The sequence below is a fragment of the Ictalurus punctatus genome, chromosome 26, assembly GCF_001660625.3.
Source record: "Ictalurus punctatus breed USDA103 chromosome 26, Coco_2.0, whole genome shotgun sequence".
NCBI lineage: Eukaryota > Metazoa > Chordata > Actinopteri > Siluriformes > Ictaluridae > Ictalurus > Ictalurus punctatus.
This window is the reverse complement of record NC_030441.2, coordinates 9581447-9604395: the sequence shown is the minus strand read 5'-3', so window position 1 is coordinate 9604395 and position 22949 is coordinate 9581447. Positions and strand designations below refer to the sequence as shown.

The following is a 22949-nucleotide window of genomic DNA, read 5'->3' as shown; positions in this document are numbered from 1 at the left end:
ATTTCATACATGTCTATCATTTGCAAAAATATAACGCTTTCATCAAACGACTCTCTTTATAAACCGGCTACCCACAATTCCACTTCCTCTTTCCTGTCTCACTCGCCGCCATGAAGTACGTATTCCCTGCTTTATCCAGACCCATCTAACATAAAATCTAGCAAATATGTCCATTTTTAGACTCGTGTGATAAATTAGAAGTGTATTGCTTGAGTAATGGGTTATTATTTCTGGTTTGCAGGGTTGAGTTGTGCAGTTTCAGTGGGTATAAAATTTATCCCGGCCACGGCCGGCGATATGCCCGAATCGACGGAAAGGTAAAGGCGTTTTGACCAAATGTCTTCTCAGCACAGCGTATTTAATCTTTCACTTAAGAGTAGTATGTCCATAGAGAATTTAAACAGTTAGTTTGTTGTAGTGTTATGAACTATTTAAACAAATACTCGGTATTATTATTGTGGAGGCAGTTAGCTTAGCAGCGGCCTGTTGGGTATTAAAAGCCTCCAGTTGCGCCAACGTCTTTTGCTTTAGTACTCTTTACACACTCGTTTTTAAGTCTTATTTGCATGTTTTCTGGACAGAAAGATTGTTTTTGCCTTTAAATGTCCGTGTACGTTACTTCCTCAGTAGACTAGCCAGGTAGCCGAGTAGATTTATGAAATCCTGTACACAGTGTTGGTTCTCTGCTTGTAAAACTGCTCCATTAACAGTAATGTCTGAGGTGTAACACTGCCCTTCATTTTCCTCTCTCCTTCTTCAGGTGTTCCAGTTTCTGAATGCCAAGTGCGAGTCTGCGTTCCTGACCAAGAGGAACCCCAGACAGATCAACTGGACTGTACTGTACAGACGCAAACACAAGAAGGGCCAGTCTGTAAGTCCTGATCACACTAGCTTCTAGCAGGTTCATGCGAGGTTCACTCGGCATCACAGACTTGCTTATAGACCACCTTGTGTTGATGTACATGTTCCTTCTGCTGCTAAGCAGTCAAGGGTGTGTTGTCTCACTTAGTGAACAGTGGACTAGTTCAACAAAACAGACTTCATGTAAAACAACATAATGAACTTTCTTTTACTGTGAGATGAGGATGGGTTCCCTTCTGAGTCTGGTTCCTCTCAAGGTTTCTTCATCATCTTAGGAAGTTTTTCTTCACCACCAGTTTGCTCATTAGGGATAAATTCACAAAACACTTCAAATCTGCGTACTGATTTTATGTTTCTGTAAAGCTGCTTTGAAACAATGACCGTTAAGCGCTGTACAGATCAAATTTAATTGTTTTATTTGGTCAGTAGTGATGGGAAGTTTCGGCTCATTTTACTGACTCTGGTCTTTTGAATCTTCAGCAAAATGAACGAATCTTTTTTTGAGTCATTTTGATCGTTTCACCAGAATATAATGTTGCATGTTAAATTCAACACATCTAGTTCTTATGCAAAGGATCACATTTGCAATCAAAAATAAGTAAACTATAGGCTAATGCCGCCAAGGCAGAATTATGAGAAACTGTAATGATTAATTGCTTAGCATTAGGTCTTCAGGCTATGCAGTTTGATGGTTCACCTCCCGATCCGAGTCGTTCTTTCTTTTGTCACGTCAAATTAAAATCAGTATGATCACTGCTACAACACCCATCTCCATTCTGGGAGGGTGTTTGATCTCATGGGAAAGTGCAACCCCAGGGACAGAAAAATCACCTTAAGCTCCCCTAGATGAATGTTAATTCAAGCCTATTTTCTGCACAAAACTGGTTTGTGCTTATTGACGTAAGCCGAACTTGGTAATTTTCCTATAATCTCTTGTTATAGAGTCTTCATTGTATAAGCTGACATGGCAAACAGTTGTCGTGTAGTCCATTATATAATTTGGCCAAGATTTTGTTGATCTTGTACAGTGGTCTAAAACCAGCTACAGTGTTGCAGATACATTTCATGTCTTCAGATTTGGCGGATCGGAAAAATTATAGGGAACGGCAATTTGACACACATCCCTATACTTAAGATTTCACTGTTAGATGTGTAGAACAATAGTCCTGCACTGCTGGGGTAACATTCGTTTTAAACTCTGCAGATGTGGCAATACTGTATGGCGATATCAACTATACGGAAGCAGTTTTAAGATGAAGCATGGCCAGTGTGTAGACATTCTGCTTTCTTATAGGTGATTGAGTAGTTACTAACTTCTACTGATGACTCCTTGTGTTTTGCTCTAACAGGAAGAGGTGACAAAAAAACGCACACGTCGTGCTGTGAAGTTCCAGAGGGCTATTACTGGTGCCTCTCTTGCTGAGATCTTGGCCAAGAGGAACCAGAAGCCCGAGGTGCGCAAGGCCCAGAGAGAGCAGGCCATCAGGTCAGTGCTTAATACCTTGATTGTCTACATGAAGACCTGAGGGCAAACTATGTTCATGTTGCTGACAAATTGGAAACAACTTTTTGTTCTTAAAACAATTTAGTGTGTATAATCCTCTGAATGCTCACGCTAGATGATTTGGACAGACCGTGAGGCCACACACCTGTCGATTGTAGTAACGATTTCAGACACAAGATCTCTCAAACTCGTGTTTTTTTTTCAAACGTGACCTCTGGAGACATCGCTCACAGTTCCCTTTGTTTATTAGCTGCATAACAACTGGATCATTCACACAGCAGAAAGTTATTTAACACAATCTCTCTCTCAAGAACAAGAGAGCGCAGTGTCCTAGGCCCAACATGCGATTTAAAAAAATAATCATCGGTTGTCTCTGTAGTGGAAACGTGCTCCATTTTCGTGCCATGTTTGTGGCTGCCATGTTTAAATGCTATAAAAGCATGCAACACCTGGTTGGTGATACCTGCTCGCTCTCATTGGCTCTTGCGGGTATCCCGCTTCTGGCAGCCCCATCAAGAGTTGTAAATATCAAGTGTTTTATAATTATGATTTTGGATCAGGGAGACCCTGACTCGATCCAGAGCAGTAAAATAATGACGCCACGCAATTGAGGTGGGTTTTTTTTTTCTTTCTTTTTTTCTTTGGACATTCAGTAGCGACAAGCCTCAAATTGGGCCACGCACCCTTATAGTTGGGTAGGGTGCAGATCGTGCTTAAAGTATGTGGCCATTTTTGTAGAGGTTCCACTCTGTGAATAACTGATGGAGGCGTTATACCGAACTTTATGGCCCTGTCTACAGTGTTGTCTACTTTTCCTTAATGTTGCCTAACTAGATTATATTTACCATACGGAGGAAAATTGGAGGATGGTGGCTTTCATTTTTCTAGAGAGGTGTTGTAGACTTTTAATACCGTAGGAAAAGGATGAACTGTGTTTTTGCAACTTGATATTACAAGCAAAGTGAACCTGAATATTTCATTGCTTGATGGCTTTTAATTGTTGTAGTTATGTACCTGAATTAATAAAATGGACAGTCAACTGGACCTGAATTTTGTATTACTGCTGAAGCCATCAGTCCATGTTATAATTCGATTGTGTGGGTCATTTGGATGAAATTGTGTCCCTGTGCTGCATTGATTGATTGTTCTGCCAATATATCTTAGTTACTTCTTCACAAACTCCTTACAAGTTCACACTTGAAGCCCATGTACACTTTACGAATGAACAAGTGCAGATCTCCAAAAACCTCTTCTAAACCGGTGTGTTCAGCTAATGTTAATCTTAGTGCCACACTGTTCTCCACAATGGTTTTATTACTTTTCCCTACAGTTAGGAACAGTTAAAATAACCCTATTTAATCACTAAGTATGTATTAGTTTAGCGTGCTGTATTCTGTATACACTTTGTACTGTGTACACTTCACCGTTTCCTGCTAAGAAAGTAAAATGTACTTGGCATTATATATTCCTTTTTCTTTCAAAACCATTTGAGACCAAACTTGATTTACCCTCAAATCTCCGTGGAATGAGAGTCCATATATGATGTGAAAATTGCAGGTGGGAAGTGCTACTCTACTGCCATGGAGTTGGTTAAAACCTTTGACCTTGTCTAAGTACTTGTATAACATCAGATGTAAAATATTTCAGGCAACACTTTCCCAGCTGCACAAAGACTTCAGGCTGCTCCTGTAATATCCACCGAGAGGCTGAAAATAGCAATATAATTCACTTGCTATTAGGATCGCCTGAGAGATGATGGCATCATATTCTCAAGCCCTGTTTGTGTGAAATGCTGAAGCAATGTGTTAAGTAGTGTTCAGAGTGGTTTGTTTTTAAAAAGTCATTCTGCATTAATAAGGGATGAGGGTCTTGTTTTTCTCCAGTTGGGTAGAGGTCTGTTTCGGTTAATTTCTTGACACCTTCTGTCTGGTAGTTCATGCAGTGTGTGTGGTGTTTTGTATAAATTGATCATTTCAGCCTTATTCTGACAACATTTGGACTGTAATTACCCAGTTGTAGTGATCATGGATCACTGTTTAAAATCTGTGGACTTCACTATCATACCAGACTTGAAGTTATCGGTTTATTTTATGAATCTTTTATCTTTACTCTTTAGGGCTGCCAAGGAGGCCAAGAAGGCAAAACAGGCAACCAAGAAAGTTTCCACCCAGAGCACCAAGGTAAGGGGAAAACTTGCTGTATTTTGTTTCACTGGGAAGTATGATGGAAACTTAACTGTTTGAAATTCTCAGTTTGGTCAGGTGATTATGTTGCGCAAGCACAGAAGTATCTTTCTTTTTTTTATTTATTATTAATACTAAGGATGACTTGTTAATAAAGTGATGGCAAGTACGGGTATTTTTTTGTTGCCCCTTGAGGCGTTACAGTACGGCTCTGTGTCGTTCCTGTGTCATAAGGTGGCATAGAACAAAGGGCTATGTTTACGCCTAGTACTCGCCTCTGGCAATGGGTTCTCAGTGTCTTTATAGCCCTACAAATCTTAAATGTGTAGTAGCTGGTTAATTCCTCTTATAGAATGCTTGTATAACATTTATAGAATGTTTGTTTTTGTTTTTTTTTTTTTTTTTTGGCAGGGGTGAAACTTTAACAGGGTAGTCATGTTTCTTTTCATTTCCCACAGGCCCCTGCCAAGGCTGCACCCAAACAGAAGATTGCTAAGCCCATGAAAGTGAGCGCTCCTCGTGTTGGTGGCAAACGTTAAATTTCTCTGGTGTTTTGTGTATTAATAAAATTATCACAATACCATCTTTTAGCCTCTGTTGTCTCTTTCCCCTGTCGTGTTCATGGTTTAATATTAATGGATTGTAAAGACAAGGACATACTACTAGGTGTTTGGTCATGAAGCTGGAGGTAAAAGAACCTGGTGAAATGATGGGAGACTGGAAATGCAAAAGTATGTTGGATTTTTGCTCTTTAAATCTTTGTTTCCTGATAACCAACACTAGTGTGTAGTATTCACCTGGATGATGTCTGCAGCCATCATGTGCCAGAACCCACCAGACGACCACACATCAGCTATTAGTGGAGAGGAGAGAATGATGTAGCCAATTCAGAGATGGGATTATTAGGGGGGCCATGATAAGGGTCAATGGGGGAATTTCTCGGGGGTATACCCTTACTCCTTTCTGATAACTGTCCTGTTGTTTAAGGATCACAGTTAAGTTTAATGTTTTATGCAAAAGAGGCTACTGTTTTTACAGTATAGTGTCCTTGCCAGTATACTGGGGCGTTAGGCCCCACACATACTACAGTGTGGGCGCCCCCTGCTGGTATCGCTAATACCACTTCCAGCAGCAACCTTTAGTTTTCCCCATGTCTCATCCCATTACTAGCCAGGCTCGACCCTAAGCTTCAGTGGGAAACCAGGTGAGAACTGCAGGGAGATGGCTATTGTATATTGTCTACAGCTGGAGTATATGAAACACAAACTATTCTTTCTTGATTCTTCTTCCAAAAACTGAATTGTTAATATCTTTCATCACTTTTTCAACAGTGTTTTAGTTAAAATCCATGCTAGTGCTTGCTACACATTAAATTTGAATGCAGTTTTTTTTTTAAAAAAAACATTCAAATCTGCATTTTTATCTTAAATTCTCAGAATATTTCATATTTGGATTTTAATTAGACAGCCAGTTTGTGTAGTTTTGATTATCCCTGCTTTTGCTGATTGCCTGACCTGTACGCATGCATGTTCTGTTTAATGATTTTAGGTCATGATTTGGATTTATCCATTTGCCTCAAATGAAATACTCAAACTGGATTTTCATCCATTTCTACTCTCTGATCATGACATAGTGACATCTGTTCTTATGTAAACAAAATATGCATGTTAGACACCAAGGGCAATATTGATGTCAAAGAAATTATCGAGGTTATGTCTATATTTTATACAATAAGTTGATAAAGTAATTATTGTGACTGGCCTATCTGTAATTAAGACAAACTATCCAACAAGTATATGAATAACCATCTTGCATATACTCACTCAGCACTAGGAACGCCTGTAAAGCTATTCATTCTTGCATTGATTGCTGGTGCCAGATGGGCTGGTTTGAGTATTTCTACTGTCCCTTCTGAAGGTATTGGAACTAGTTTTTCTATACACCGAAGACATTTAGGTTTGAGATCAAAAGATGAACGAGACGATAGATCAGAATTTCAGCATTCATTTCCTGATATTTACATCAATATGTGTTGAACAACTTAAAACATGGCACCTTTGATGGCAGACCATCCAATTTTTAGGTGAACAGAAATATAGGAACAGATTGTCTTGAAGTAACACTGAATATTTGGTTGCATATCCCTTGCTTGCAATAACTGTATCAAGCCTGTGACTTACTGACATCACCAGACTGTTGGTTTTTTCTTTTATGATGCTTTACCAGGCTTTTACCGCAGCCTCTTTCAGTGGTTTGTTTTTGAGGTTTCTTCCTTTAGTCTCATTTAGATGTAAATATGAGGAAATTAAGGCTGAAATTCTAATCTATTCTCTCATATTCATCTTTCGATCTCAAACCTGAATGTCTTCAGTCTATAATGAAAACAATAGAATTGGCCTTGCTGCTTCAATACTTTCATATAACTGCTGATCTGAGATCTCTAGATTATAATGCAGAATGGTGCAATAAAGAGACATTTCGGGTTTCACTTTTGTTAGCCAAGGACAGAATGCTGAGGCTGCAGTGGGCACAGGCTTGCCAAATCTGGACAGTTGAAGACTGGAAAAACATTGTCTGGTCTGATGGATCTCAGTTTCTGCTGAGGCACACAGATTGTATGGTCAGAACTTTGCACCAACAGCATCAATTCCTGTTACCCAATACTCGACCCACCTTGTGTCAACAGATCAGGCTGCTGGATGTAGTGTAATGGTGTGTGTTTATTTTCATCTGGTTATTTAGGTGGTCATCCACCTACGCTAAATGTGAAAGTATCAACTACAAACGCCACATTGTCTTGTATAGGTTATCAAACATGTCATGCTTCCTGAAGTCTGATGCAAATGCTCATATTTCTATTAAGCCTGACATGAACAAGATAAAACATGGTTTATTGTCCAAAAAACAGATTGCATACATTATGAACTGGTAAATTATAATGCTGTATATTGTGAAGATTGAGAGTATTTGTAATATTATCAATCTGTAATTTAATTTTAGCATGTTTGCCTCGCAGATCTATGATTGGGTTTTATTCCCACCTCTGATCTGTGTGCCTGGAGTGTGCATGTTCTCCTTGTGCTTTTCCTCTGGGTATACCAATTTGCTCCCCCAGTCCAAAGACATGCATTGTAGGCTGATTGGCAAGTCTAAATTGTCTGTATTGTGTGCGTGATTGTGCCCTGCGAAGGGTTGGCACCCCATTCCCCGCCTTGTGCCCAGAGTCCCCTGGCTCCTCACAACCCTGTGTAGGATAAGCAGTACAGAAAATAGGTGGACGGATGGCGACCTATCAGCCTACGCTACTCTGAATTGTGTTCATTGTGGAATAATTTGTGTTCTGTGAGAGTTTTGCTGTACTGATTTAACTGAATGTAACTGATGTAACTGAATTCAACAAGGCACAGTTAGTACATTGCAATTTGCTAGGTCTTCTAAGCTTAATCTTTTCTTACAAATAAATCATCATTAAAGGTAAGACCAGAAAAAAGGTAGAAAACTCTATACTACTATAACACTATACTATTTTTGTCAATTTTTTCTGGTAATTATCAGAACAGCCATGATACTTGGTTTCCTTTTTTTAAAAAAAAAAAAAAATAGAAAAGTGTAGCACAAGTATAATTAGAAAAAAGAATAATATTAGTACAATATTTGTACACATATATGCATGTCTATTGTAAATTTAATGGTAAAAACCACAAATTATATACATATATATATATATATATCAAATCTTATAAAACTCAATCGTGTGTGCACTTGAAAGCTTGTAAGACACTACTAATTTTTTTACTCTTAGGGACAAGAAAAGGATTTTCAGACATTTCGGTATGAACTAATTTTGTGATTTGTTACTGGGTCTGAAACATATAAAAGAATAAACGTTCAGCAAAAATTACACGTTTTAACTAAAATTAACTAAGAACTCTTGATATATCTTCAATCTGAAAAACTTCAGAATATAGCATATCTAAATAAACAACAACAGACCAACATGTCCTTAATGTCCAAAAGGCCTCTTCTGTGAAATATAAAAGCTGTTTGTGTAGATCAGTGATGTCAGTGGTCAAAGGTAATTAGCTGATAGGTTGATTCAGGTGTTAAACTAGAAAGGATGTAAAACCCTGCTATATAGTTTTACAAAGTAACCCGTTGCTTTAAACAAAGTTGCTGAGTTTGTCTTGAGCATGGGTAAGACGGTCCATGCGGTTCTGCATGTCAATGCGGCGTCTGCTGACATCCGACTCTTCACGCAAGGCATCGGCAACGTTGGCACCGTCCATTAAACCCAGTATCTCACTGCACAGCAGCTGAGCGGATTCCTTCAGCATGAAGTATCGGATCAGCATGGGCACCTGGTCAGCCAAGCGCTGCACCACGATCTGTCAGGAGAGGGGAAAAATCTCTATAACTCAAAATTTCCAGGTTTTAACTTAAATGTTTAATGGATGTGTATTTTTCTTATCTCTTGTAAAACATTAAACAATTTGTAGATTAGTTTTGGCCACAATGATGCATAGCATCAAATTCCAGAGGCAAAAGTCTACATTAGGAGATAGAAAGCAATGTAGTTCAAAATATATTTATACAACTATTAACTACTTTTTAATAATTAAAACTATCTTAAGAACAGAATGTTTTCAGGCAATATATTTGATCTGAGTATTATACATGCTCTACTGTTTAAATATATCTGTAATAACAACTATGAATGAAGCCAAATGTACTTTTGGGTTTGTGCACATAGATCATTAACCGCTCAACTACTAAAATATACCTCGTAATACGCCTGCAGCATAACAGGATATTTGTTTCTGTTGTCAAACCCAGCAAAGTTGTCTTCTGAAGCATTTTGTCCCTCAGCAGAGTGAGTCTCATTCAAGGTCTTGAAGTAGATGCCATCTTGAGTATAGACCAGTTGCTCCATCTCAAACTGCTCCATGAGCCTTTGCTCCACCTTGGCTTCCTGCTTTGACTGAATGTTGTCGATCTTGTTCTGGGATATTAATTGTAAGTACAGTCAGGTCCATAAGTATTTGGACAGTGATACAATTTCATAATTTTTCATATTTTTCAAATGGAAATGGGTCACTGGTATTTATTGATCTGACTGCTGATAGACGTAGGAGGATGAATTCTGAAGTGTTTAGAGCTATACCTTCTACTCAGATTCAGTCAAATGCTGCAAAACTGATAAGACGGCGCTTCACAGTACAGATGGATAATGACCTCAAAACCTACCACGATAGCAACCCAAGATCTTCTTAAGGCAAAGAAAATAAATGTTCTTAAATGTTCAATGACATCAACTCAACTGAGCATGCTTTTCATTTACTAAAGACAAAAATGAAGGCAGAAAGACCGATAAACAAGCAGCAACTGAAGGCAGCTGCAGTAAAGACCTGACAAAGCATCTCAAGGGAGGAAACTGAGCATTTGGTGATGTCCATTGGTTCCAGACTTCAGGCAGTCATTGACTGCAAAGGGTTTGCTTCCAAGTATTAAACATAATCCTAATATTTTAAATTGTTAGTTTGTACAATTACTTGTGAGCCTGTGAAAATGGAGGGACTGCAAAACTGGCTGTAATTCCTAAACAGTTAAAGCAATCAAAGCTGAAAGTCTACACTTCAGTCACACCTTGATTACTTCATTTCAAATCCACCGTTTGTAATTTCAAAATTACAAACATTGTCACTGTCCAAATACTTATGGACTGGGCTGTATGTGATTACAGAGCTTCACTATGATTGGAGTGAACTGTTTCAGAAATATTTCACACTTTCAGGATACAAATGCTTTATAACTTAAAAATTATATTTACCATAGCAACACACTGGAGGAAAGGGTAGATGTTGAAGCAGGTTTTGGACACATCTGAAAACTCTTTCTGAATGGTGTCTGAAACACAGAAGATTATTACAATATATTACTACATTCACCAATGCTTTGTTTTCTTGTGGCCTTTAAAAGACATTATACAACATGTGGTATTTTTTCCTTATTCACTTTTGCTATGACATAATAATAATAAAACACTTTTGGTTGTGCTGTTATTGAAGACTTAACCTCAGTGTTGGTAACAGTAGCTCTGCTTTGCATCATGCCACATCTCACCATCCCAATGTTGGTTATTTTCCTATAATAACACTTCCCAGTGTTTATTCCTTATGCACCATTGTGGTAAATTTCTATAAATAGGAACTGTCTGATCTGATGTCATCTTGCCACACAGTTTTAGAGCTGATCAGAAGTACAATACATATATAATTATTGAATCTTTTTGTACGTATCATAGATGTATATATATGTCCTATCTGTGATGGTACACATAATATTGTAAATATTATGGAGCTCTTGCTCCAATATACTGTACATTAGTCAAGTGCGAATTGCCTGGCTCATTTAAACTGGAATCTGAGACCTTATAAACTTAGAAGAAAAGGATTGCAATCATCAGTGGTGTCCAAAATAATGGGCTGTGGGCCACTACTGGGCTGATGAAGGTTGTAATCCAGCAAACCAAATGAACATAAAATCGAAACTGATGGAAAGTTAATGAATGAAAGTCGTGAAGGTTAAGAGGTGGAAACCTACCTCTGATGACCCTGAGTGTGTCAATAGCTGGTCCTGTTAGCTGGATCACAAGTTTCTGCACCACCATCTCAAACACCTTGTAGTCACTGAAACCAGGCAGTTCACGTCCTCTGTGCTTCCGGTCATATTCACTCACCACTTCATGGACCGTTTTGTGGACTGCATTGGGTTTAAAGTTTGACCAAAAATCAACACCCCATCAGTTCCCATCAATAGGCATCATTTAAGTAGAGTTTCCACAAGGTTTATTTTAGCTGCTCTAAATATACTAGCCAAAGTCTATTAGAAGTACTTGCTCCTCAATGCCATAGTTTGTGCTTTTTTAGAAAATATATTTTGACGCTTGAAAATTATTAAAATGATTTGGCATGGCTTCTGCATATGACGACTGTGTACTCACATGATGCCTTTGTGTTGTCAAGATGATCTTTCCACTTTTTGAATTCAGACCGAAGCATTACAAACAAGTTGTCATTGCTGACCACTTCCCCAGATGCCAAGCGGTTGATCTTATCATTAAATTTTGTCAAGGTCTGAAAGAACAAGCAACCATGAACAAGACATAGCCAGGCTAATATAAGGCTCTGGATTTAAAAAAAATTACACACATCAATAAAAAAGATCTTCCTCTTCTGTGGGTCCAGTGGTGGACCAGCTTCACACTGACTTAGCTCTTTTCTCAAGCTCCACAGCTGCTTCTTGATCTCCTCTGAGATCAGAGGTAACGATTTCTAAAAAAAACAAACAAACAAACAAAAAAAAACATATAAACAAACAGCAAAATTAGATCAGAAAAGCTACAATTGCTGAGCTAATAGTTTGTCACACAGCCTTTGACAAGTATGCCCATTGCAGTCATCATGTAACCTTTGTGTTTCCAGGTCTGCATTTTTCCACAAAATTCTTTTTTAGCTCAGACTGTAGAGTCATGTAATGTCATGTGTTCATGTCTATCAGATGATTACACGGAGTGAAACATCTCCTACAGTTGAGCTTCATTTGGGCTTATATTTTTCAGTCAGTTTCACTGACACATGCATAACATTTCAGCAGGGATTTTAGATGGCGCATGTGAACAGTCACAGGTGTAAGGAACATGAATAAGGTAAATTAGTTGCTCTGTTATTCTAGCTATAGATGTTATATTTTAACCCTACCATCTAATATAATGACCAGCTGTCAGTGGGGATTGCGTTTGTGTCATCTAGTAGCCCTCTGTAGTACTCAATCATTCATGACTGCCTTTACTGATTTTCTGAACATATTGGCAAACTGTTCTACCTTACATTAAAACATAATAATAAGGAACAGTATAAAAAAAAGTCTAAAAAGAGCTGTAACATACTTTGATGTGATCAACCAGGTCTTGAGTCAATTTGCTGGCAAGACACTGTATAGTTGCTTTCTCCTCGTACAACAGGCAACTGGAAATAAAAAAATTACCGTAAGTTCCCAGTTATCACAAGTGGGTCACATGTCATAAAAAATTAACAAGTTCTTCATACCTGAAGAATTCATGACGTCTGAAGAATTCCTTCTCTACTCGAGTGGCCTCAGACAGAGAGATTTTATCATCAATTTGCTGTTGGCCACGGCACTTAACGATGACATACCCTTTGCTTAAGGGAATGACCTGATTTCGGATTATATCCAAGATGTTTTTCTCTGTTCCCCTGTCTATAAGGTCTGGCTTTGTGAGAATAGCTGTTAGAATAAAAAAAAAAGGTACAACAACAACAACAACAACAACAACAACAACAACAATAATAATAATAATAATAATAATATAGGTGCAATTTGGACCATTCTCGCTTCTTTTCAAAGAGTTATGCTAAATCTAATGGATTTATGTCAACTCGTTGCTTAGATATGGCCTCACTTCCTGTCTGGTGACTTTGCAATCAAATTTGTTACAGACTAAGCATGCTGAATATCAAAAATCCATATTTTTTAGAATGCAATGGTTAAAATTTCACAAGGATTAGACAAAGTTTCTAGGTGAAGAAGCAAAAAACCCCAAAACAACAGTTTTTCTTAACAATCAAAATGGTCGACTTCCTGTTTTGTAAACCAAAACTCAAGAACACTCAAGTTACATCATGAAGACTTTTGCTACTTTTGCTAATTTATGAAGTATAGTGCCCCTAGAGGTCGCAATAGAGTGGAAATTACCATCATGGTATCTGTTGAACTAACCATGACACAAATAATTAGAGGAAAGTGCACTCACATTACTACAATGCTTCTTGGCAGAATTATTATTGTAAACATTTTGCTATGGCTGAGATTATCCTCTATAAGTGTGCCAAATTTTAGTGCACAAAGCATTCTATGGGCCCACATAGAAGTATAATAATTATATCTACATTATTATTATTATTATTATTATTATTATTATTATTATTATTATTATGATCATCATCAACAACAACAACACCAATAATAATAATAATAATAATGATAATAATAATAATAATAATAATAATAGTAATAATAATAATAAGCACAATAATGTTGCTGTTTTTGTTAAGTAGCTTGGTTGAAACTTTACCCAATGTCCTTTTTCCTTCAGGATCCACTTCCTGTGCCATTTTCAGAGCTTCTGTTGTTGCTATGTCAACATTACATGGGACCACTACCAAATTTATAGTTTGGTCCTTCTCTATATATTTCCGTATGAGATTTTTGATCTAGACAAAAATTAAACAAGCAAAGTTACATTAAATGTCCTTAATATGGTTAGAAAAAAGGGTCAAATCACAGTTTACACTAACCTGATGTCCGATGTCCTCCGGTTGACCTTTTACAGGAACTCGGGTAATCCCAGGGAGATCGATCAGTGTGAGGTCACACACATCAGGAGCCATGATCTCCAGAGTGATGAGTTCATCACAAATCCCAACACCTTCTCCAGCCAGCTCATTCTGGGCTGTTAGAGAGATGTAAATAGTATTAAAAGAATTATACATGTAGTTCTAATGATTTATGATCATGAGCTTCATAGAAAGTGATAGGTTAACCCTCCTATTATGTTATGGGTCAATTGGACCCATTGACACATTTAAGATGTCTGAAATACTGGTTAATCTCTATATTTCTCTGAAATTTTTTGACTTTCCTCATTTAGGGTCATGAACTTATATGCAAATATTTCTTCTTATGTCTTGTCTCGGACAAGCCATAATAAAGGTTTACTCTTTTAAGCTGTTCTTTTGTGTTTTTGTGTATATCTGTGGAAGTCATTTTGACCCATAACATAATGGATGTAACTTTTTTCTCCAACATAATAGGAGGGTTAAAAACTGCTGGCTAATGGATTTTTTTTTAAAATTCAATGTAGAAATCTTTCTTAAAGCACACCACTGGATATAAATTCTAAAGCAGAACCTGACAGCAAGGTTCCTCTTTCAGAACCATAAGAAAGGAATCTTATCTGTTTGTCTTTAGCTCTTTATTTTATTACTCCCAGTAATTTTACCAACCTGCTTTAACGTAGCCCTCAACCAGTGATGGGTCATCAAACTCAATGAACTGATCATTGTAAGATATTACGGCTTGCCATTGAACACCACATTTAATCTTCCTCAGCTTTAACTCCAGTGGACATCTTGTCACAATACCTAAAGTTGAAAAAGCACATTATACATCACCTTTTGTTTCCTACTTCCCCTAATGTCAAATGGACAAATTTCACCCAAAGTGCTTGTGTGTAAAAAAAGAATTGAGAATGTTGTGGCTTGATTTTTTTTAAAACTGTCAAATCCTGGAAAAATTTAACAAATCAAATGTGATAACAAATCAAAAGTAGTAATATATGTAATGTAATATATTTATTACTCTGTAAGAGAAACAACTCACCACTTCCTCTGGGCAATGCCACTCCAGATAGTGCTTCCAACACAGAGCTTTTTCCAGAACTCTGATCTCCAATTACAGCTATAGTTGGCAAAGCCAAATCTTCTTCAATTCCAATCAGTCTCAAATAGTCAATCAGATCAACATAAGGACGGACCCTCTCCTCTAAATGGCTATGGAAAACCCCTTCCACTGGTTTACTGTGGATAAGTAAAAGGCATCAAGTTTTATAGACAGTATTACAATCACACAAGTTGATGACTGCTTGATCACATTAAATTCACACTGACCGCTTTCCCCCAGTATAAGCAATGTCTTCATAGCTTCCTTGTTCACGCTCCATCATCTAGGAAACAAATTCCATATGTATAGATATTGTAACTTTCCTTTAATGCTTTTTACAAGTAGAAATAATAACTTTTAGTACTCTCACATCATAGAAATGAAGGTATTTTACTTACCTAGCTGTGTACAGCAACTTGATTTTGCAAAGGCTATATATATGTGAACACACCCAGAAGTCATATGCCATACCTCTAATGTGGATGTGGGTGAAGAATTGTAATAAAAAACGCCCACATTTGTGAAATAAGTTAAGAAACCAAAAGTGAAACAACTGAATATCTGGATTTTCCAATATATCCTGTTTGGACTTTCCAAGTTGTAATTAGGCCTCTCTATTGTGTGACATTACTGTTATCACTGCAGTTGATGATTTTCCAGTAACAGAATGTCCCAAATCATTTATTTCTTTTGTAAACACACTAACAAGCTAGTTCCTGTTATCGCATTATAACAGTTATAACATTATAAATAGTTGTTCCCACACCAGTCTCTCTTTTTTCTTTCTCTTGAAATGAACAAGATAATTATATTACAGAGAAACCACAACTCCCCCTGTCCTGAAGATTTTCCTGTTTTAGGAAACTTAAAGTTACTGTTTTCCATCTGACTGACTGACATAAAGTTCAGACATAGAGACACAAAATATGCTAAATAAACATCTCCCAAGAAAATTTCACCACATCAGCACATTTTTGTTCAGTGTCTGTAATACAAGTCCCAGTGTAAGTTGAACTATAGACGCAAATGCATATTAAAGTGCCTGTATTAATATAAACCTGTGATGTGTATTACAGCGAACACTACTGTCCGGTGTTATAGAAAATTAACCAACACCTTCTGACCAATCAGATTGGAGAATTTAGTATTGTGGTATAATTAATAATAAGTTTCAGCTTGTAAAATGTTGGAGTACAGCTCTTGGTGGTGAACTCAGAATTTTGTAACCTATAGTAGAAACAGGCTTTGAAACTGGTAGAAAGTGTATGAGTATTCCATGAACTCTACCATTTCCATGAAACAGTGAATTGGTAAAAAATTGGTCTGTCAGCACCCACCAACCAATTATGAGTTAGGAAATGTATTTATAGGTTCAAGGTTGTAACACTACAAAATGGGGGGAAAGTACATTTACAAGGCATTGTGTGTATCTATGGATAAGATCTGACATTTCCTCTAACAGTCTTCAGAGACTCTACAGCTGGTAGTCTGAGGTTGTTTACTAAGTGTAATCACTAAATGTTTTCAGCTCTCTCCCATGGTGTGCCTCAGACTATTTCCACTATGCGGGCACATTATCCCTGACTTCAATTTGACCAAAGACAGAATATGACTCAGATTTTCCAACATGGAATTTGTGTTATGTGTTTGGCTCAGTTGGTAGAGATGTAAAATGGTGACAGTAATAATGTGTTAATGAAAATATGAATCATAAGAATTCCTTGTATATCTCTTTTTCTTATTTGATTAGAATTCCCAACCACGTTACAGTATTATAACAGTATTATGTCACTGACACTCATTCTTCTTCTGCAACTGCTTTATTCTGGTCAGGGTTCAATCATGACTCATGAAAACTGGCTGTGGTTCAGTGAGTCTAGTGTTTTAAACATGAGCCGTCATGTCTTCTCTGGCAAATTTTCGTTTGTTTTTGTTCTTTGCAGCCAATCACATGCATTAATGAAAATTATTGACCTGAAAGCAGCTCAAGTTTTCACAGACATTCATATTTTTTCACAGACATTCATTTAACCTTGCTTGTCTGATCTGGTACTGAGGTAACAACAGAATGTTAAAAGATGACTGAACAGAAAAGTAAGCTTTTATTCTCCACTTAAAACAGATGCCTCATTTCTTCAGCGTCCATGACATTAGTCAAAAGTGGTTATGTGACATGCCACTCTGAATCAAAACATAACCACTTTAAATCATTTATTATTAATTAAATGCATACCTACAGATTAATTAATATATTTTTCAAAATCCCAGAGATTTAAACATACAATTTCAGAGGTTAATGCTGATCCTCTCCTGGGCCAGCCATAGTCGTTCATAGTTGTGCTGATGTGTCCTATTTCATCTTCACTGAGTAGTTTGTTATATCACAGGTCCATTACACAGGTCAATGGATTCATATGCTTCTTTATACATAAACAGCAGGATCAACATGGGAACGAACTCTGCCAAACACTGGTAGACAATCTGTTGGGAACAGAGGGAAAAGTTAGATTTATTGATAATAGAATTCATCCATTGTTACGAGGCAACAGAAACTGAAACAAAAAGTAAATTAGCTAAATATAAAGGATGAGAACACTAACAGTGACACAGTTTCCAGTCTTTTTCTTTGTTTTAGATTACATAAAATTATCACAAACAAATAAGAATCAAGCTCCCTGGGATAGGCTCCAGGTTTCCCTGTGACCCTGAAAAGGATAAAGCGGTATAGAAGATGGCTGGATGGAATAAGAATCAAATGGTGTACCTAAGAAACACCATTAGCTTTTTTGGCATTTACTGTATAATAGATAATATTTCTTAGAGGTTAACTTACTGATGTTGAATACAGCACAATTGTTGGGACAGGTCACATTCTCTCCAGTATATAAATACACAGACTCGTACTCCTGCCTCGAAGTCAACCATCTTCTGGGTGAAAACGTATCTATTTCAATTTATTTCAGGTATATAATTAAAATGTGATAGCTAATGTTTTATAGCAATAAACAAATCCAGATAATTTCACTTACTATTATCATACCAGTTTGTTACCTGTATAAAAGACACCTGTCCACAGAAGCAATCAATCAGTCAGATTCCAAACTCTCCATCATGGCCAAGACCAAAGAGCTCTCCAAGGATGTCAGGGACAAGACTGTAGACCTACACAAGTCTGGAATGGGCTACAAGACCAGTGCCAAGCAGCTTGGTGAGAAGGGGACAACAGTTGGTGCGATTATTCGCAAATGGAAGAAACACAAAAGAACTGTCAATCTCCCTCGGCCTGGGGCTCCATGCAAGACCTCACCTCGTGGAGTTGCATTGATCATGAGAACAGTGAGGAATCAGCCCAGAACTACACGGGAGGATCTTGTCAATGATCTCAAGGCAGCTGGGACCATAGTCACCAAGAAAACAATTGGTAACACACTACGCCGTGAAGGACTGAAATCCTGCAGCGCGCGCAAGGTCCCACTGCTCAAGAAAGCACATATACATGCCCGTCTGAAGTTTGCCAATGAACATCTGAATGATTCAGAGGACAACTGGGTGAAAGTGTTGAGGTCACTGCAGTTGATGATTTTCCAGTAACAGAATGTCCCAAATCATTTATTTCTTTTGTAAACACACTAACAAGCTAGTTCCTGTTATCGCATTATAACAGTTATAACATTATAAATAGTTGTTCCCACACCAGTCTCTCTTTTTTCTTTCTCTTGAAATGAACAAGATAATTATATTACAGAGAAACCACAACTCCCCCTGTCCTGAAGATTTTCCTGTTTTAGGAAACTTAAAGTTACTGTTTTCCATCTGACTGACTGACATAAAGTTCAGACATAGAGACACAAAATATGCTAAATAAACATCTCCCAAGAAAATTTCACCACATCAGCACATTTTTGTTCAGTGCCTGTAATACAAGTCCCAGTGTAAGTTGAACTATAGACGCAAATGCATATTAAAGTGCCTGTATTAATATAAACCTGTGATGTGTATTACAGCGAACACTACTGTCCGGTGTTATAGAAAATTAACCAACACCTTCTGACCAATCAGATTGGAGAATTTAGTATTGTGGTATAATTAATAATAAGTTTCAGCTTGTAAAATGTTGGAGTACAGCTCTTGGTGGTGAACTCAGAATTTTGTAACCTATAGTAGAAACAGGCTTTGAAACTGGTAGAAAGTGTATGAGTATTCCATGAACTCTACCATTTCCATGAAACAGTGAATTGGTAGAAAATTGGTCTGTCAGCACATACCAACCAATTATGAGTTAGGAAATGTATTTATAGGTTCAAGGTTGTAACACTACAAAATGGGGGGAAAGTACATTTACAAGGCATTGTGTGTATCTATGGATAAGATCTGACATTTCCTCTAACAGTCTTCAGAGACTCTACAGCTGGTAGTCTGAGGTTGTTTACTAAGTGTAATCACTAAATGTTTTCAGCTCTCTCCCATGGTGTGCCTCAGACTATTTCCACTATGCGGGCACATTATCCCTGACTTCAATTTGACCAAAGACAGAATATGACTCAGATTTTCCAACATGGAATTTGTGTTATGTGTTTGGCTCAGTTGGTAGAGATGTAAAATGGTGACAATAATAATGTGTTAATGAAAATATGAATCATAAGAATTCCTTGTATATCTCATTTTCTTATTTTATTAGAATTCCCAACCACGTTACAGTATTATAACAGTATTATGTCACTGACACTCATTCTTCTTCTGCAACTGCTTTATTCTGGTCAGGGTTCAATCATGACTCATGAAAACTAGTTGTGGTTTAATGAGTCTAGTGTTTTAAACATGAGCCATCATGTCTTCTCTGGCAAATTTTCGTTTGTTTTTGTTCTTTGCAGCCAATCACATGCATTAATGAAAATTATTGACCTGAAAGCAGTTCAAGTTTTCACAGACATTCATATTTTTTCACAGACATTCATTTAACCTTGCTTGTCTGATCTGGTACTGAGGTAACAACAGAATGTTAAAAGATGACTGAACAGAAAAGTAAGCTTTTATTCTCCACTTAAAACAGATGCCTCATTTCTTCAGCGTCCATGACATTAGTCAAAAGTGATTATGTGACATGCCACTCTGAATCAAAACATAACCACTTTAAATCATTTATTATTAATTAAATGCATACCTACAGATTAATTAATATATTTTTCAAAATCCCAGAGATTTAAACATACAATTTCAGAGGTTAATGCTGATCCTCTCCTGGGCCAGCCATAGTCGTTCATAGTTGTGCTGATGTGTCCTCTTTCGTCTTCACTGAGTAATTTGTTATATCACAGGTCCATTACACAGGTCAATGGATTCATATGCTTCTTTATACATAAACAGCAGGATCAACATGGGAACGAACTCTGCCAAATACTGGTAGACAATCTGTTGGGAACAGAAGGAAAAGTTAGATTTATTGATAATAGAATTCATCCATTGTTACGAGGCAACAGAAACTGAAACAAAAAGTAAATTAGCTAAATATAAAGGATGAGAACACTAACAGTGACACAGTTTCCAGTCTTTTTCTTTGTTTTAGATTACATAAAATTATCACAAACAAATAAGAATCAAGCTCCCTGGGATAGGCTCCAGGTTTCCCTGTGACCCTGAAAAGGATAAAGCGGTATAGAAGATGGCTGGATGGAATAAGAATCAAATGGTGTACCTAAGAAACACCTTTAGCTTTTTTGGCACTTACTGTATAATAGATAATATTTCTTAGAGGTTAACTTACTGATGTTGAATACAGCACAATTGTTGGGACAGGTCACATTCTCTCCAGTATATAAATACACAGACTCGTACTCCTGCCTCGAAGTCAACCATCTTCTGGGTGAAAACGTATCTATTTCGATTTATTTCAGGTATATAATTAAAATGTGATAGCTAATGTTTTATAGCAATAAACAAATCCAGATAATTTCACTTACTATTATCATACCAGTTTGTTACCTGTATAAAAGACACCTGTCCACAGAAGCAATCAATCAGTCAGATTCCAAACTCTCCATCATGGCCAAGACCAAAGAGCTCTCCAAGGATGTCAGGGACAAGACTGTAGACCTACACAAGTCTGGAATGGGCTACAAGACCAGTGCCAAGCAGCTTGGTGAGAAGGGGACAACAGTTGGTGCGATTATTCGCAAATGGAAGAAACACAAAAGAACTGTCAATCTCCCTCGGCCTGGGGCTCCATGCAAGACCTCACCTCGTGGAGTTGCATTGATCATGAGAACAGTGAGGAATCAGCCCAGAACTACACGGGAGGATCTTGTCAATGATCTCAAGGCAGCTGGGACCATAGTCACCAAGAAAACAATTGGTAACACACTACGCCGTGAAGGACTGAAATCCTGCAGCGCGCGCAAGGTCCGCTGCTCAAGAAAGCACATATACATGCCCGTCTGAAGTTTGCCAATGAACATCTGAATGATTCAGAGGACAACTGGGTGAAAGTGTTGAGGTCAGATGAGACCAAAATGGAGCTTTTTGGCATCAACTCAACTCGCCGTGTTTGGAGGAGGAGGAATGCTGCCTATGACCCCTGGAACACCATCCCCACCGCCAAACATGGAGGTGGAAACATTATGCTTTGGGGTTTTTTTTCTGCTAAGGGGACAGGACAACTTCACCGCATCAAAGGGACGATGGACGGGGCCATGTACCGTCAAATCTTGGGTGAAAACCTCCTTCCCTCAGACAGGGCATTGAAAATGGGTCGTGGATGGGTATTCCAGCATGACAATGACCCAAAACACACGGCCAAGGCAACAAAGGAGTGGCTCAAGAAGAAGCACATTAAGGTCCTGGAGTGACCTAGGCAGTCTCCAGACCTAAATCCCATAGAAAATCTGTGGAGAGAGCTGAAGGTTCGAGTTGCCAAACGTCAGCCTCGAAACCTTAATGATTTGGAGAAGATCTGCAAAGAGGAGTGGGACAAAATCCCTCCTGAGATGTGTGCAAACCTGGTGGCCAACTACAAGAAACGTCTGACCTCTGTGATTGCCAACAAGGGTTTTTAAACCAAGTACTAAGTCATGTTTTGCAGAGGGGTCAAATACTTATTTCCCTCATTAAAATGCAAATCAATTTATAACATTTTTGACGTGCATTTTTCTGGATTTTCTTGTTGTTATTCTGTCTCTCACTGTTCAAATAAATCTACCATTAAAGTTATAGACGGATCATTTCTTTGTCAGTGGGCAAACGTACAAAATCAGCAGGGGATCAAATACTTTTTTCCCTCACTGTACATGTAGGCAGGGTAGGCAACTGTCCAGGGCCTCGGGATTGGAGGCGGGGCCTCCATAACCATGACATCCCTAAACGCTAGTCCACCATTCAAGATGGGCAGCAAAATACTAGGCTCTTTGTCCATTGGATACAGATGAATTGTCACTCACCTGTTGTGAAACCAATTATTGTCACTGTTTCAAAGTGGGTCCCACCCTCTGAATGCATGAAGAGATAGGGTACGATGAACAAAATGCAAAACTTTAACTTTCCTGCAGATGACTGGCTTTAAGTCAGTGACTTATTAGGCCAAATCAGTATGTAGCACTAAACAAAGTTACACATCTCAGATCCCAGATTACAGTTAGTGTATATACACCACACTCGTCTAACTGGCAGAAGAGGAGATGTCATTGTTATTTATAAATATTGTTATTTATAACAATACTCTTGCCATTACACAAAAATCTGGATATAAATTTAAATCTTTTGAAGTTCTTTGTACTAACATAACATTTTGGAGATGCTCTGACCCAATAGTCTAGTCATTCACAATCTGGCAGGCTTGGGGAGTAACAGAATACATGTAACTTCGTTACATAATCCAAAAAAAAAAAAAACTG

The 22949-nt window shown here is 37.7% G+C and overlaps 2 protein-coding genes and 1 non-coding gene across 8 annotated transcripts; 2 read left to right on the top strand and 1 right to left on the bottom strand.

Moving 5' to 3' along the window:
• Window positions 1-101: 101 nt before the first annotated feature.
• On the top strand, window positions 102-5130 carry rpl24 (ribosomal protein L24). Its single transcript, NM_001200121.1, is given in 6 exon segments — window positions 102-115; window positions 242-317; window positions 761-871; window positions 2211-2347; window positions 4482-4545; window positions 5007-5130. Coding segments are annotated over 6 exon segments (474 nt in total). The 5' UTR covers window positions 102-110; the 3' UTR covers window positions 5088-5130.
• On the top strand, window positions 4731-4863 carry LOC124626401 (small nucleolar RNA SNORA17). Its single transcript, XR_006981181.1, has one exon. It is a non-coding gene; the product is annotated as a small nucleolar RNA SNORA17 (small nucleolar RNA).
• Window positions 5131-7420: 2290 nt separating the features above from the next.
• LOC108258860 (interferon-induced GTP-binding protein Mx3) lies at window positions 7421-18588 on the bottom strand. 6 transcript variants are annotated; one of them, XM_053676040.1, is made up of 16 exons: window positions 18096-18588; window positions 17900-17994; window positions 17349-17547; window positions 15294-15349; window positions 15007-15203; window positions 14631-14768; window positions 13923-14077; window positions 13700-13838; window positions 12654-12852; window positions 12494-12572; window positions 11757-11879; window positions 11549-11681; window positions 11149-11307; window positions 10376-10452; window positions 9329-9547; window positions 7421-8933 (listed from the first exon to the last, which is right to left on the bottom strand). In XM_053676040.1, the coding sequence occupies exons 3-16, from the start codon at window positions 17397-17399 to the stop codon at window positions 8709-8711; spliced, it is 1950 nt and encodes a 649-aa protein (XP_053532015.1). In that variant the 5' UTR covers window positions 17400-17547; window positions 17900-17994; window positions 18096-18588; the 3' UTR covers window positions 7421-8708. The 6 variants fall into 6 exon arrangements, with proteins under 6 accessions (XP_053532015.1, XP_053532013.1, XP_053532014.1 ...); XM_053676038.1 differs by having other exon boundaries at window positions 17900-18010; window positions 18118-18588; XM_053676039.1 differs by having other exon boundaries at window positions 18118-18588.
• Between the last annotated feature and the right edge of the window lie 4361 nt (window positions 18589-22949).

Excerpts from the sequence above, each read along its gene's own strand:
- LOC108258860 (XM_053676040.1), bottom strand. The coding sequence starts at position 17,399 with ATGAACGACTATGGCTGGCCCAGGAGAGGATCAGCATTAACCTCTGAA. Across the intron at positions 11,682-11,756 it reads GGAAGATCTTTTTTATTGAT|ACCTTGACAAAATTTAATGA; the intron begins GTGTGTAATTTT and ends TTGTTCTTTCAG. Across the intron at positions 11,308-11,548 it reads TGACAACACAAAGGCATCAT|TCCACAAAACGGTCCATGAA; the intron begins GTGAGTACACAG and ends AACCCAATGCAG.